The 15,534-nt window shown below is 41.7% G+C and overlaps 1 protein-coding gene across 1 annotated transcript in view; it reads right to left on the reverse strand.

Moving 5' to 3' along the window:
* Positions 1-2,766: 2,766 nt before the first annotated feature.
* Positions 2,767-15,534, reverse strand: part of LOC145529138 (uncharacterized) — a 38,397-nt gene continuing 25,629 nt past the window's right edge. Inside the window, exons 2-4 of the mRNA XM_081548876.1 lie at positions 10,214-10,358; positions 9,708-9,929; positions 2,767-7,774 (exon numbers count right to left, since the gene is read on the reverse strand). Coding sequence (XP_081405002.1) covers positions 7,671-7,774; positions 9,708-9,929; positions 10,214-10,247 — 360 coding nt within the window. The 5' untranslated portion in view covers positions 10,248-10,358 and the 3' untranslated portion in view covers positions 2,767-7,670. The remainder of the gene's footprint in view (positions 7,775-9,707; positions 9,930-10,213; positions 10,359-15,534) is intronic.

Genomic DNA, 15,534 nt, shown 5'->3' on the forward strand with positions numbered 1-15,534 from the left:
GGAAAGCTGAAGATTGTACAACTATTTACAGATCAGAAGAGAAAAGGTGGAAATTCAGATTGGAATCAACAGGACTAAGGTCAAAGGGATAATTACTATTATTTATACACACATATACTTTTTCTTATTCAGCTCTCGAAGACTCTTTCGCCTCTTAAGATGCCAACTACTCATTCACCTTGCTTATCTACTTAAACCATCAAGGCAGATTGCAAAGATCAGCACAGGGATTCCCTATGCTTATCCACTTATCCACCTGGCAAGTTTAACCAGCTCTCTCCAAGTTTCACTTTTCAAGTGGAACAGACTGATAACCAACTCCTTAATTGTTCAGATCTACTACGTCATTCTCGGGTATGCATAAACACTTCTGCTCACACCAGCTCATTATATGTTTATCAAGATTTGGTTACTTTTATTTCCCAGTCTATGTCCTTACTATTGCAATTACATAATGTAATTAAATATGGAAATCAACAAAAGATGTTTTAAAATTATTTTAAAAAGTGAGTTGTTTCTATGACTTCTAAGTTGAATGCTATAGAAAGAATGAGTTGAAAAGAAGATTGTTGTTGAACTTGGTGTGGGTGAAATAAGAGCATTGGACTAAGAATAATCCTTAACTCTAGAAGATTAATATACTCAGACTGATTTTTAAGTATTTTTTACTTCTCACTTCTGCTTCAAAGAAACTAAACTAGAAAATGTAGGTGATGCAAGATAAATTTAATTTGCAAAAAGAAACCCCAATATGTAGAATCAAACTCAATGAAAGAGTCATGGCACTGTATCAAGAAATCAGGGAAAGAATCCACACTTACATGTTTCAGCTAAAATAAAATTACTAGAAATTTCTACTTTGGGCTAAGATGGATGAGCAAGAATATAAAGAATTTCCTATCTGAAAACTGAACAGAATATATGGAATAAAAGCTTTCAAAACACTGGACATTAGGAAATGAAAGGGAACTATCTCTAAGAGACAGAACATAAATTAGGTGCCCCTGTGCACTGTACCAGGTAGAGCCCAGTCAGCTCCCTGGATTGAGGAAATGGAGCTACAGTTCAGGAAGTCCAAAGTGAGTAGGGTTTGCAGGTCAGAGATTGGAGAGGAGAAAGTTACACAGAGAAAACTCTGAGGATCTTCAGAGGAGCCCCCACAAGAACTCAGCTGGGTACAGATCGGTGCACACGTGTAAGGAAAAAACCTACCCAAGGCTGGGGGAAGAGCCACTGGAAACAGTTGTCATTGTTGTTTAGTCACCAAGTCATTTCTGACTCTTTTGCAACCCCATGGACTGTAGCCCACCAAGCTCCTCTGCTCATGGGATTTCCCCGGGCAAGAATGCTGGAGTGGATTGCCATTTCTTTCTCCAGGGGATCTTCTCCACCCAGGAATTGAGCCCATATCTGCATTGGCAGGTGGATTCTTTACTGCTGAGCCACCAGGGCAGCCCACTGGAAAGAGTAGGGTGCCCATTTCTACCAGTCAGACTAAAAGTGTCATCATTCATGAAGCGCTGAGGAGAGTTTATCTCAGTGGTAGGTAACGATTAGCTTTACACTCACTACTGCTCTGATTAAGCCTAACAAAACTTAAAAAACAAAACCCCCAAAGACCAAACTGTTTTCCAAATTAAGAATTACATTCCAAGAATGGAAGCTCAAAAGATTTATAAGAAAACAAAAATATCCAGTACCCGACATGGTAAAACTCAGAGAGCAGGGATTCCCACTAGTTCATGACACAGGGGTGGTCTGGTTAGAAGGCCATCAATGGCACCTTTGTCCCTCCCACTCCAGGACAATATCATCCTTTCAGAACACCTGTATCACTGCCACAGACCTCACTAACTCTGTTGCTGGCTGCCTTCATTATGAATAAATCCTAAACTGCCTTTTCATCTCTTTGTCACTAGCTCGAACGTCAAAGTCCCAAAGAGGAGTAAGAATTGGTCAAGCCTGAGTCATGTGACCATATACACCAGCCCCCGGGTAATAGGAAAAAGAAATATGTGGTTAACTTTGGCTTTTATGGTGGGAAGTAAGGCCAACACTCACAAAGGTGGCCTTTCCCTAAATAGGATGGGGCTTTAGATGCTGGGCAGCTAAATGAATGACAAATGTCCACTATGGTGATTGACTATATATTATTTAATTATTTTAATTTTGAACTTTTTATTTTGTATTGGGGTATAATCAGTTAACAATGTTGTGATAGTTTCAGGTGAACAGTGAAGGGACTCAGCCATACATACACATGTATCCATTCTCCCCCAAACTCCCCTCCCATCTAAGCTGCTACATAACATTGAGCAGAGTTCCCTGTGCTATACAGTAGGACCTTGTTGGTTATTATTCTTCAAACCTAATCTTAATCTGTTGTCTTTTTTTATGGTCCACAGTAGCTTTCTGATAAGGATTCAAGCTCTTTTTCCTTAATCATCTATTTCATTTATTTTTCTAAGATACCTTTTTTTTTTTGCATTTTAACAGTTCTGAAAATGTTGTCTTACAATTAATAAAATTATCAATCAATCCATTAGAACTAATGTCTTAAATTAATAAAAGTTAAAAACTGCCAACTTCTTTTTTCTTAGAGGTTCATGAAAAGGATAGATCTTTCAAATTATGGCACCTTAGATTCAGTGAAATCTGGCATCATCTTTTCTCCCCTAGTATGCAAATTATCACATTGAATTGTCTTTATCTCTCATTAGACTGTAAGTTTCTACATATATCTTGAGCTCAGTGCTTAACAGAAAATAGATCCAGAACACATGTTTATTGAATAAACGAGTAATTTGGTGCATGAGAACAAAGCTGCTAAGCACATTTCTGTATTCCATGTTTCATGCTCCATGAGTCTCTGAGATTTAAATACATCCAGAAAAGTTTGTTTTTCAATACTTTCGACCCCAGATGTCTGACTTATTCATTCAACAATTATGGAAGTCTGAGTTGATCCCAAAAATTGTACCAAGTGCCTTCTATGAGTTATCTCATTTGATCACAAGTGTCCTCAATAGGTACAGTGAGACTCAAAGAAGATTATTACCAAAGGTCACACAGCTACAAGTAGGGGAGCCAATGGGTAGTCTAACTTCAGAGTTTATGCTCTCAACTCTTCCACTATTGTCAAGACTATATTCTGTAGATTCTCTACTATTGTGGACTCTCTTCATTGTTAAATGTATCAGGGGTCCCAATCTGAGTCTAAGTTGGGTCAAGGCTGGTTGGATGGGTCCCTCAAGAGTCTACCTAGAAAAGTTCTTAATGGAGATCTCAGCACACAAGTTCAGGTTGGAGAAAATGATCCAAGGTCAAGGGGAAGCACAATTCTAGGTAGAGCATTATCTGTGACACTCAGGTTTCCTCCATCCCCACCCAGAAATTCATGCCGAGATCTTGTGTGGGTATGGGAGAGGGGGGATGGGCTGGCACTGGTGGACCACGTTGACATAAGGTAGTACCATTGGCTTCGGCCCAGGTAGAAGCAACATCAGCTCATGGCAGACACCTTCACAGCAACCATCATGTTTGGGGCAGCTACAAGTAGGGGAGCCAATGGATAGGCCATCAGCCTTGGTGGCCTGGTCATCATTTGTGGTATCATCACAACACAGAGAGGAGGAAAATGGCAGGAGTCATGGTGTAGTGAAGGGTTTCATCTGAGAAGCCCACTGCAGACCATTCCCGATGGGCTCCAAGAACAACTTGAGAGATGTCTGAGTGGGTCTTGAGGAGCTAGAGGACTGTTGTTGCTTTGTGACCCTGTTTTCACTCTCAAGCTGTGTATAGTTGGCAAGATGAGTTATATAATTACAACTCCAACCCACAGAACACATTAAACCCATCAGAGCTTTGAAAGTGAACTAGAAAACATAAGCAGACTATTTGAAAGAGAGCAAGGAGAATAATCAGTAGGATGACAAGGACTTTTTAAGAAGGCAAATGCCATGGATGAGGCAGTAAACCAGAAGTCAGGAGATCTGAATTCCAGTCCCAGTTCTGTCCCAAATGTTCTGTTTCACTGAGAAGCAGTCAATTCACCTCTCTGAACCTCCTTCCTTACCTACTGCACGAGAGGACAGGACTGCATGGATGACCAACCCTAACTTCCACCTAGCTCACAAATGTTGTGCTTCGGCAAACACTGGGTTGTACATTCTAACACCCATCTGACCTTTAAAATAGCCTTGCTGGGGATTCAACCAGCATGGGAACTGCATGACAATAGCAGGACTGAGTGGCTTTCTAGGCTCTAGAAATCACAACAGGAAAACAACAGGAAAACTGAACATGCAGTCAACTGGTATACCCCAGCAGGCTCGAGCAGGGTGAAAAGACTCCATTTTGGGATATTAATAAGTGCCTCTGGCTGAGCCTGGTCAAGCTAATTGCACATGCGGGTAAATCATAAGAGAATGTGTATTTCTGAGCTCATAAACCCACAGAGTGTTTACAGATGGATTTAGCAGCCACAGGTAAAATAATGTTGCATAAAAGGACACTCATTTGAGAGCAACACTTTCATGGCTTAGTATCTGATTAACATCTGCCGAAACTCCCTCTGTCTCTCTTTTTTCACACAAACCTTCATTGCATTGTCACTTCACAAAGTTGGACGGGAAGTTGATTTTCATCAGGTAGCTGTCACAGGACTCTCTGGGCTCTGGGGTTGGCACAGGCTTCTCTCTGTGCATTCACATTACATTTGACAGCTAAGGTCCCTCAGGCTTCTGTTTACTTCCCTTCTAGTATCCATCACTCACCAGTTAAGGTAGACCACGCCATGGACCAAAAATACACCCTGGGCTTTCCTGCCTCCTGCCATTCCTTCTGCTCTGACTCCCTCCTTACCCCTCATTACCCTCTGCCTATTGAATCTCACCCATCTTTTAGGTCCTTAAAGTTTCAATACTCTCTAAAGTCATTTTTACAATTAATGTAATTCTGATCAAAATCTTGACAGTGTCTCTTACGGATCTTGATTCTGAAATGTAGGTGAAGAGTATAAATAGCCAAGACAATTATGAGGAAGCATGAGACAGTAGAAGTGCCATACCAGTTGTAAAGATATCGTATAAAGCACATTTAAAAAGCAATTGGTTCAAGGATAAACCGACAGACCAATGGAAGAGAAAAGAAAGGCTAGAAACAGACTCAGGACACTTGATATGTGACAGAGATGGTGCTAGAGACCAAAGGACTTTTTGTTTTAATAAATGGTGCAAAGATAATAGGGTACTCACATGGAAAAAATAAAAGTAGACGTCGACTCACCCTAAACCCTGACTTCACTGCGGATTAAGATATACATATAAAAAACAACCATTTCAGTAAGAACCCGTATGTTGTTTTCTCATGCTCATAACAATCACAGGGAGTGGGTATTTTTCATTCACTCTAAGTGGAGAGCAAGCTCAAATAAATAAAATAATTTACTCATGTCAGAGAGCCGACACGTAACTGGGTGATAATCCCCCATTGTCACCCCAAAGCTCTACTTTTGTCACCATGCCATATTGTCTCTCCCTCTTCTAAATATTACATTATTTGATTTTAAAAAGTAACTTTGGGCAAGCAGTACTCTATCATGTGTCTAGCTACCCACTTATCTACTTTTCTCTTCTGTTTGTATGTTTCATCTGTTTATCTCATTGAAGTCAGAGACCATGTCTTGCTCTGTGGCATTTCTGCAAGGGGCCTGACGTGGGTCTTAGTAATAGACGTTCCTGGCATGTTAATGATCACTGATTATCCATAGTCACACCTAAACAGTTAGCAGAGAGAGAAGAACAAGAGCAAGTCTCTTCTCTCTTCATTCCTTCTGTCTATCCTGTCATGTGATTGATATCTTTGATTTGAAGAAATTATACTGGAAAATGTTGATCCAGAGAAGTGTTTGTAACAAAAAGTGGCCTACACTTCCACACAGACAACAACAGAAGGGTTACGCTTTAGTGTGTCTGCTCAGTTCCCTCACACCCATCCTCCCATCAGACTTTGATCTTAGTCAGAAAGAAAAGAGCTTTTTCACCTGTGACACCTTTTCTTTCTCATATTGTTACAGGTTTGACTGTGCAAAAAAAATTAAAGTAACAGTGATTTAAGCAAGATGACTGTTTCTCTCTCATAATAGTCCAAGCACAAACAATCCAGGAGTGACCTATTGGCTATAGGTATTGGGAATCCATGCTCCGTCTCTCTTCTTAATCTGTCATTCTCAACATCAGCTTCTATCTCAAAGTCAAAGAAGGCTACTCCAATTCCTGCCATCACGTTCACAGTCCAACCAGCATGAAGAGCAAAAAACAGGTAGACAGCATGTAGCTATGTGCTCATTAAACTTGAGAGGTTCTATTAGTTCAGGAATAGTGGGGAAATTAATATTTAGGGAACAACTAGGATCTTATCACATCTATTTAAGGAATTCATTCAAATTTAGGTGAAGAAAATTTTTTCAAGTATATTTGCTGTCACACTTTCCATCTCTCATAGAAAACCTGTTTCTCTTTGTCCAGGACTTGAAGCACTGCTAATTTAAAGGGAAAGAGAGACATGTAAATTAAACATAGCAATACAGCAAAGAGAATGTTGTTAACGTGCTGAGGAAGAAAAAAAATGAAACCTGCCCAGGTGGCTGTGGAATGGGGTGATTGGAAAGGTGTCACTGCCCTGGGAACAGAAGGACATCCTGGCAAAGGGAACAGCTTATTCCAAACCCAGGAGGAGTGAAAACACATGGCATGATTTGTGAACTGAAAGGATGTCCAGCTGGGAGGGGAGACGTGGGAGGTATAGCTACGGGGTGGAGGCCTAGGGTCGGATCAGGAAGGGCCAGAGGCCACACCAAGAAACCTAAACCTCATCTTTTGTGGGGAGCAAAAGTGCGTTTCCAAATATAAAAGAGGAGACTTGGTGGAAAGTGAGCTTTACTTTCTGCGAGAACGCACAGGACATTAGAGTGAAGAAGACAGGATAGAGAGGAACGGATAGATATGTTTGTCATTCACTTTTGTCACCCAGACCTTGAATCCTCTTTCTGCAGTTGGGGACGCCTAGATCTTACAAATCCAAGCCCACCTTCCGCTAGAAAAGCTGAAAAATGCCAAACCCTTGTCAGCCTCCTTTGCTAATAATATATGCCGACCTATGATCAATCAGATCCACCTGCCTCAGACTTTGACTTGAAATACAGTTACAGGTAGGGTGATCAACTGTCCTAGTTTGCCTGGGACTGTCCTATGTTAAAACGGAAAGTCCTACGGCCTAGGAGATCTCTCAGTCCCAGTCAAAGCGGGATGGTTGGTCACTCTGGCAGGGACCACGCTGACAAGAGAGTAAGCGCTTCCAGAAATACACAAGCCACGTAGCCACTGCAAGAGCACAGGGGAGAAAACACGAAAACCTGATCAAGGGTAACAGCAGCAGGCTGGGGAGGAGACAGCTTCTGCTGTTTAGAGGGGAAATCAGCTCAACTCAACGGTGTGTGATTGTATGGAGAGAGATGACTGGCAACAAACACAAGCCAGGCCTGGCTGTGAAAAGATGCCATTTAACAGAAGAGAGAAGGTCCGTTCAGTCACGGCCATGCCGAACTGAGAGTCTATGAACAATATTGCAGGAATGATCTTCACAGGCATTTGTCTACGTTGCTTTGAAACTCAGAAGACTGACGGAGAAATGGAGTGCCTGGCGCAGGACCTGGGATGTGGTTTATGAACATCCTGTTGAATGCTGTTGACTGTTGAGTTCCCCTCATCAGCACCTACAGGACATGCAGTTAGAAGGCTGTGGTTACTGATGGATTCATTCCTTAGCTCAGCACACCAGAGACATCCCCCTCAAAACCACCTTTTTTTTTTTACTGATTAGTTCACTTATTACTGGTTAAATATAAAAGCTTTTTAGAAGAGAAAATGTGCTTCTATTAGCTGGGCCCCACTTTAATTTCTAACTATCAAAACACTGTGTCCCTTTCTTCAATCAAGCAAATATGTATAACTTCTAGATTTTGCCTGAATTCTAATTCCAATCAAAATCCCTGTATTTTCTCACATCTTTGAAAACATTACTTTTCCTGAAGATAAAAAACTAGGTTGAAATGACATTATTTTTTACACTGAGCCAAGAAGAGAAGAAATCAGGGTAAATAAAGAAAGCACAGTTTTTCATCATCATCACTGTCATTACTATTATTATCATTGTGGGTAGTTTGGGAGAAACTGCTCAGAGGAGAACAAAGGAAAGAGGAGAAATGGGAGTGGAAAACATTCTCTTTCTTACTCTATTTTACAACAAAAACTAGCGGGGGAAAAACTAGTCAATCATTAGTATGGAAGAAGAGCTAATAAAATAAATGGAGTTCTTTTATGTGCTAGGACTCAGGCACTGTGTTAAACAAAAACTCAAATGTATCAAGTAAGTTTTAAAATTTATTTTTACATTATCTATTTGTTCTTATAAAATGTCAGTAAATGGGTATATACAGTAATCAATAAATACAATAAACAAAAGACAAATGATAGGAAAAGCAGAAGAAATTTCTAGTACCTTTTCCATACCTAGTATTAATATTCATAATATTAATATGAAAATATTAATAATGTTTTATTAATAAAACTTCAGAAATGAATCTAGAGGACTAGGTGCAGGGGGGTAGAATATGCACCATAGTCCTATGTCTCTAACACTCTGTGTCTCCTTTTTAAAGTAACTCATGTAATTAGTGCTTTAGGGAGTGAGCCCCTCAAGGAGCCCCAAAGGGCGGGAGAGAATGGGCGTCTTTTCCCTCCTGAGGCCTTCCTCCAAAAGCAGACTTAGAAACAACCAGAGAACTGAGATGTTCTCCACTTTCTTTTGGGTTAAAGACAATGACATCCAGTCCCATCACTTCATGGCAAATAGATGGGGAAAAACTGGAAACAGTGAGAGACTTTATTTTCTTGGGCTCCAAAATCACTGTGGACAGTGATTGCAGCCATGAAACAAAAAGATGCTTACTCCTTGGAAGAAAAGATATGACAAACCTAGACAGCATATTAAAAAGCAGAGACATTACTTTGCCTACAAAGGTCCGTATAGTCAAAGCTATGGTTTTTCCAGTAGTCATGTACAGACGTCAGAGCTGAACAATGAAAAAGGCTGAGTGCCAAAGAACTGATGCCTTTGAACTGTGTTGGAGAAGACTTTTGAGAGTCCTTTGGACTGCAAGGAGATCAAATCAGTCAATCCTAAAGGAAATCCATCCTGAATATTCATTGGAAGGACTGATGCTGAAGCTGAAGCTCCAATACTTTGGCCCCCTGATACGAAGAGATGACTCATTGGAAAAGACCCTGATGCTGGGAAAGCTTGAAGGCAGGAGAAGAAGGGGATGAGAGAGGATGAGATGGTTGGATGGCATCACCGACTCAATGGACATGAGTTTGAGCAAGCTCTGAGAGTTGGTGATGGACAGGGAAGCCTGGCACGCTGCAGTCCATGGGGTCGCAAAGAGTCAAACAGGACTTAGCGACCGAAGGACAACAAAGACAATGACAGAACAGAAGACGCTGGACAGGGAAGGCTCAGTGAAGAGTTTTCCCCTCCTGCTTTCTGAGAGCAGCAGGGCTTTCCCAAAGAAGATGCACAGCTGGAGGTGAGCTCTGGGAAAGTGAAGAAGCTTTGCCCTCTCGTGTCTGCGGAGAAGTTGCAGGTACCTGAGGGAATTGGCCAGGTGCCCACTTGCCAGCAGCAGAGCAGGTGCCTGAGGAAGAAGGCACCTCGGTCAGGAGAGGCACTGGGCACTCCTGCCCACCCCCAGCGTTGGCACAGCTCGTTAGCACATCCTGAGCACTGTAGATGTGGGGCTGGGACATGCAGTGACAAGCGGTCCCCTGCGAAGTGTCTCTGCGGCATCTCAGAGTTCACGGCTTTTGTATCTGCACACAGGAGGAACACAAGAGGGTCCATAAGACAACTTTAATTTGTGGGAAAAAAGAATGCTGATGGGTTGGCAGAAGCCAGAAAGAAGAGAGGAGACTAGGAGGGAGAAATGGAAGAAAAGAAATGTGATGTGAAACAGGGAAAAGCACAGGAGAGGGTTGTGTATGGGGAGTAAGAGGAAAAGAGGAGAAAGGAAAAAAGAAGCTGATCTGCGATTTAGAGGAGATGGGAGACTACAGAGGACGATGGAGAATTAGACGTCTGTTCCTTTGCCCTATACCTTCCATCATGCTCTCAAAACACTTGCTCTGCATCTTTATTCACCAAGGTAAACAGGAAACATTGAAATGTAGCAGAATGATAGCTCTAGCAGGTTTTTTTTTTCTTAAAAGTTGCTACTTTTTCCTCTGTAGACAATCAGAATCCTGGAAACGAAGGTAAATAAAAATCAAGAGGCTGTCAAGACCTCCAAAATGCCCCATGAACATTCTCAGAGCTTTAAAGCTAGGGAGTGCTGACTGCTGTACTGTGTGTTGAATGGACATGAAGGTGGAACAGGCTGGTCCCAACTCACTGGAGACAACTGTTATTCACCAGTGGAAGCCTACCAGCTCTTTCCCCCTGCAAATAACAATGCACAACCATCCTGTGGTCCTACTAAACCAAGCCACGGAAATCTCCGTCGGCTCCCAACCTGCTGATTACATTGTAACTACGGCGATGCAAATGTCATTGCTATTTGCAGCACCCTGCTAATGAATTATATTTAACTACATTAAAAAATAATGATCTGGAAAGGCTACAATTATTATATTTAAAATATGAATTGCACCCAGTGGATATTACATGCGGGCTTTGCACTCTCTCTTGCATTTGGAGCCTAACAAATAATTCTTTTATCCTCTGAAAGAAAATGGGCAAACAGACTGATCAAATAGCTCACTCCAAGCAATTAAAACTTTCCATTACCATATAGAAGGATGTATGACTTGTTTCCAGAACACGTGACTCTAATAAGGATGTATTAACAACTGCCAACTGGAGTTCAGAAGTTAAATAAGATAGCAGTAAAGGGATTAGGAAGTAATGAAAAACTGTTTTTCCAATAAGGCAAAAAAAAGCTTGATTTATCCTGGAAAAGCAAGTTTTACATATATATATACTATATATATATAATTTACTGTTTAGTCACTAAGTGCTATCCAATTCTTTTGTGACCCCATGGTCTATAGCCCACCAGGCTTCTCTGTCCATGGGATTCCCCAGACAAGAATACTGGAGTGGGTTGCCATTTCCTTCTCCAGAGGATCTTCCCAACTCAGGGATTGAACATGGGTCTCCTGCATCTCCTGCATTGGCAGGTGAATTCTTTACCACCGAGCCACCTGGGAAGCCCCATATATACGTGTGTATATATATATATATATATATATATATATATATGCATGTGTGTATGCTCATATACATATGCGTGCTTGTGCAATATTCCCCATCTCATCTCAGCAAAGGTAGGTTTACCATTAGAGTAATTGTCTTAGCTCAGGCTGCCAAACAACACCATAAACTAGGTGGCACAAACAACAGAAACTTATTTCTCACAGTCTTGGAGGCTGGCCAATTTGGTTCCTAGGGACAGCCCTCATCCTGGCTTGCAGATGGGGATCTTCTTCGTGTGCCATGGGGTGGAGAGAGGAAAAGGGTGGAGAGAGAGAGACAAACCTCCTCCTCTTCTTGTAAGGTCACCAGTCCTATTGGATTAGGGCTCTGCCCTTATGACTTCATTTAAATTTGTTGTCGTTCAGTTGTTCAGTCATGTCCGACTCTTTTTGCGACCCTGTTAAATTTAGCTCACCAGGCTTCTCTGTCCATGGGATTCTCCAGGCAAGAATACTGGAGTGGCCAATAATGAGAAAACAGAAAGAGAAATTAAGGAAACAATACCATTCACCATTGCAACAAAAAGAATAAAATACTTAGGAATATATCTACCTAAAGAAACAAAAGACTTATATATAGAAAACTATAAAACACTGATGAAAGAAATCAAAGAGGACACAAACAGATGGAGAAATATACCGTGTTCATGGATTGGAAGAATTAATATAGTGAAAATGAGTATACTACCCAAAGCAATCTATAGATTCAATGCAATCCCTATCAAGCTACCAATGGTATTTTTCACAGAACTAGAACAAATCATCTCACAATTTGTATGGAAATATAAGAAACCTCAAATAGCCAAAGCAATCTTGAGGAAGAAGAATGGAACTGGAGGAATCAACCTGCCTGACTTCAGGCTCTACTACAAAGCCACAGTCATCAAGACAGTATGGTACTGGCACAAAGATAGAAATATAGATCAATGGAACAAAATAGAAAGCCCAGAGATAAACCCACGCACATATGGACACCTTATCTTCGACAAAGGAGGCAAGAATATACAATGGAGAAAAGACAATCTCTTTAACAAGTGGTGCTGGGAAAACTGGTCAACCACTTGTAAAAGAATGAAACTAGAACACTTCCTAACACCGTACACAAAAATAAACTCAAAATGGATTAAAGATCTAAACGTAAGACCAGAAACTATAAAACTCCTAGAGGAAAACATAGGCAAAACACTCTCCGACATAAATCACAGCAGGATCCTCCATGACCCACCTCCCAGAATATTGGAAATAAAAGCAAAAATAAACAAATGGGACCTAATTAAAATTAAAAGCTTTTGCACAACAAAGGAAACTATAAGCAAGGTGAAAAGACAGCCTTCAGAATGGGAGAAAATAATAGCAAATGAAGCAACAGACAAACAATTAATCTCAAAAATATACAAGCAACTTCTGCAGCTGAATTCCAGAAAAATAAACGACCCAATCAAAAAATGGGCCAAAGAACTAAACAGACATTTTTCCAAAGAAGACATACAGATGGCTAACAAACACATGAAAAGATGCTCAACATCACTCATTATTAGAGAAATGCAAATCAAAACCACAATGAGGTATCATTTCACACCAGTCAGAATGGCTGCTATCCAAAAGTCTACAAGCAATAAATGCTGGAGAGGGTGTGGAGAAAAGGGAACCCTCTTACACTGTTGGTGGGAATGCAAAGTAGTACAGCCACTATGGAGAACAGTGTGGAGATTCCTTAAAAAACTGGGAATAGAACTGCCATATGACCCAGCAATCCCACTGCTGGGCATATACACCGAGGAAACCAGAATTGAAAGAGACGCATGTACCCCAATGTTCATCGCAGCACTGTTTACAATAGCCAGGACATGGAAGCAACCTAGATGTCCATCAGCAGACGAATGGATAAGGAAGCTGTGGTACATATACACAATGGAATATTACTCAGCCATTAAAAAAAATACATTTGAATTGGTTCTACTGAGATGGATGAAACTGGAGCCCATTATACAGAGTGAAGTAAGCCAGAAAGAAAAACACCAATACAGTATACTAATGCATATATATGGAATTTGAAAGATGGTAACGATAACCCTATATGCGAGACAGAATAAGAGACACACATGCATAGAACAATTTTATGGACTCTGAGGGAGAAGGTGAGGGTGGGATGTTCTGGGAGAATAGCATTGAAACATGTATATTATCATATGTGAAACAGAACACCATTCCATGTTCGATGCATGAGACAAGGGCTCAGGGCCGGGGCAATGGGATGACCCAGAGGGATGGGATGGGGAAGGAGGTGGGTGGGGGGTCCAGGAAGGGGAACACATGTAAACCCATGGCTGATCCATGTCAATGTATGGCAAAAACTATTACAATATTGTAAAGTAATTAGCCCCCAACTAAAATAAATAAATTTATAAAAAAAAAAAAAAAAGAATACTGGAGTGGGTTGTCATTTCCACCTCCAGGGGATCTTTCCAGTACAAGGATCAAACCCGAGTCTCCTGTGTCTCCTGCATTGCCAGCGGAGTCTTTACCGCTGAGCCACCTGAGACTTAATCACCTCCTAAAGACCCCATCTAAAAATACAGTCACACTAGCAGCTAGGGCTTCAGCATATGAATTGGAGGGGATACAGTTCAGTCCATAATAATACGGAAGCTTAAATTCCAGGGCTTTTTCTTGCATACTTTTAAGTCTCTGACCTACATTTGTGTTTGTAGCTTTATATTTTTTTTCCTTAAAAATCATTCCTCAAGTTGTATAAGCATCGGGTCCTACAAATCCCAGAAGTTCCCTGTATCTCAAGTCACAAAGTATTTAAGTGAGTTCCAGATCCATATAAGAAATAAATAAAGCATGTAGTGGGGCTATGTTGTCAAACACAAATATTCAATATATACCAAGATACTGAGTGGAATTTTCCTGGTATCCTAGAGTTGTTATTAAGGCCCGAAGCTAAGAACAAACTGGACTAAGTACCTTATGTGCTAAGCAAGATGGTAGCAAATATGCTCAGTGGGGTCCAGCTCCCAGGCTGGAAGTGAAGCACCAGTTTGGCGGCAGCTTCCTCTCCCAACACCCGCCCCCCCACCCCCAGGCAACTAAGAGGACAGGCAGAAAGGGAAAGGAGCGAGTGACCTGTAAGCTCTTTCCTCCCATGAGGAGAAAGGGGGGTTTCCTCTCCTTGGAACCAAGAGGTACATATTTCATTTCCCAGTTGGATTTTGGGATGCTTAATTTTATGTGTCAACATGGCTAGACTGAGGTGGCCAGTTCTTTGGTCAAACACTAGTTTAGATGCTGCTGTGAAGGTATTTTGAGGATGTGATTAACACTTGAATCAGTAGACTCTGAGTGGGGCCGGTTACCCTCTATCACATGGATGGGCCTCATCTAATCAGGTGAAGGCCTTAAGAGAAAAGGCTGAAACCTCCTGAAGAGGCAGGAATTCTGCCTCCAGACTGCCTTTGGCCTCAAGACTTCAATATCAGCTCTTCCCTGGCTCTCCAGCCTGTCCACATCCCCTATAGATTTTAGACCTCCCAGCCCCACAATCACATAAGCCAGTTCCTTAAAACCTACCTCCTCCCTGTGTGTGTGTCTCTCTCTGAAGACGTGCATATAAGCATCCTATCCATCCATGCTCTGGATGAACCCTGACTAACACAGTTTGTTCAGCCAAGTGGCTAGTCTGACACCTGAGCAGGAAAAAGAATTAGAGGGAGATGGAGGGGCAGCTATGGTGGACACAGAGGAAATGGTTATTGGGGTGCCTTCTGCACTCCCACTGCAGTGTGGCAAGAATATGTTACGTGAGTATCCCTTTGGTCAAGCAAGTATTCTGGAAAACACTGTGGCTTCCGCCATCTTACCAAGCCCACGTGAGTGTGCTAAGTCACTTCAGTCATGTCCTACTCTTTCAGACCCTATGGACTATAGCCCACCAGGCTCCTCTGTCCATGGAATTCTCCAGGCAAGAATACTGAAGTGGGTTGCCATGCCCTCCTCCAGAGGATCGAACCCATGGGATCAAACCCATGTCTCTGACATCTCCTGCATCGGCAGGCGGGTTCTTTACTACTAGTGCCTCCTGGGAAGCCCACAGAACCCTTCAAAGGACCCACAATATGCCTCAGAACAGAGCCAGCACTCAGATATCGGCTGGATGGGGAGT

Source organism: Giraffa tippelskirchi, chromosome 12 (assembly GCF_054371585.1).
Source record: "Giraffa tippelskirchi isolate mGirTip1 chromosome 12, T2T-mGirTip1v1.2.pri, whole genome shotgun sequence".
NCBI lineage: Eukaryota > Metazoa > Chordata > Mammalia > Artiodactyla > Giraffidae > Giraffa > Giraffa tippelskirchi.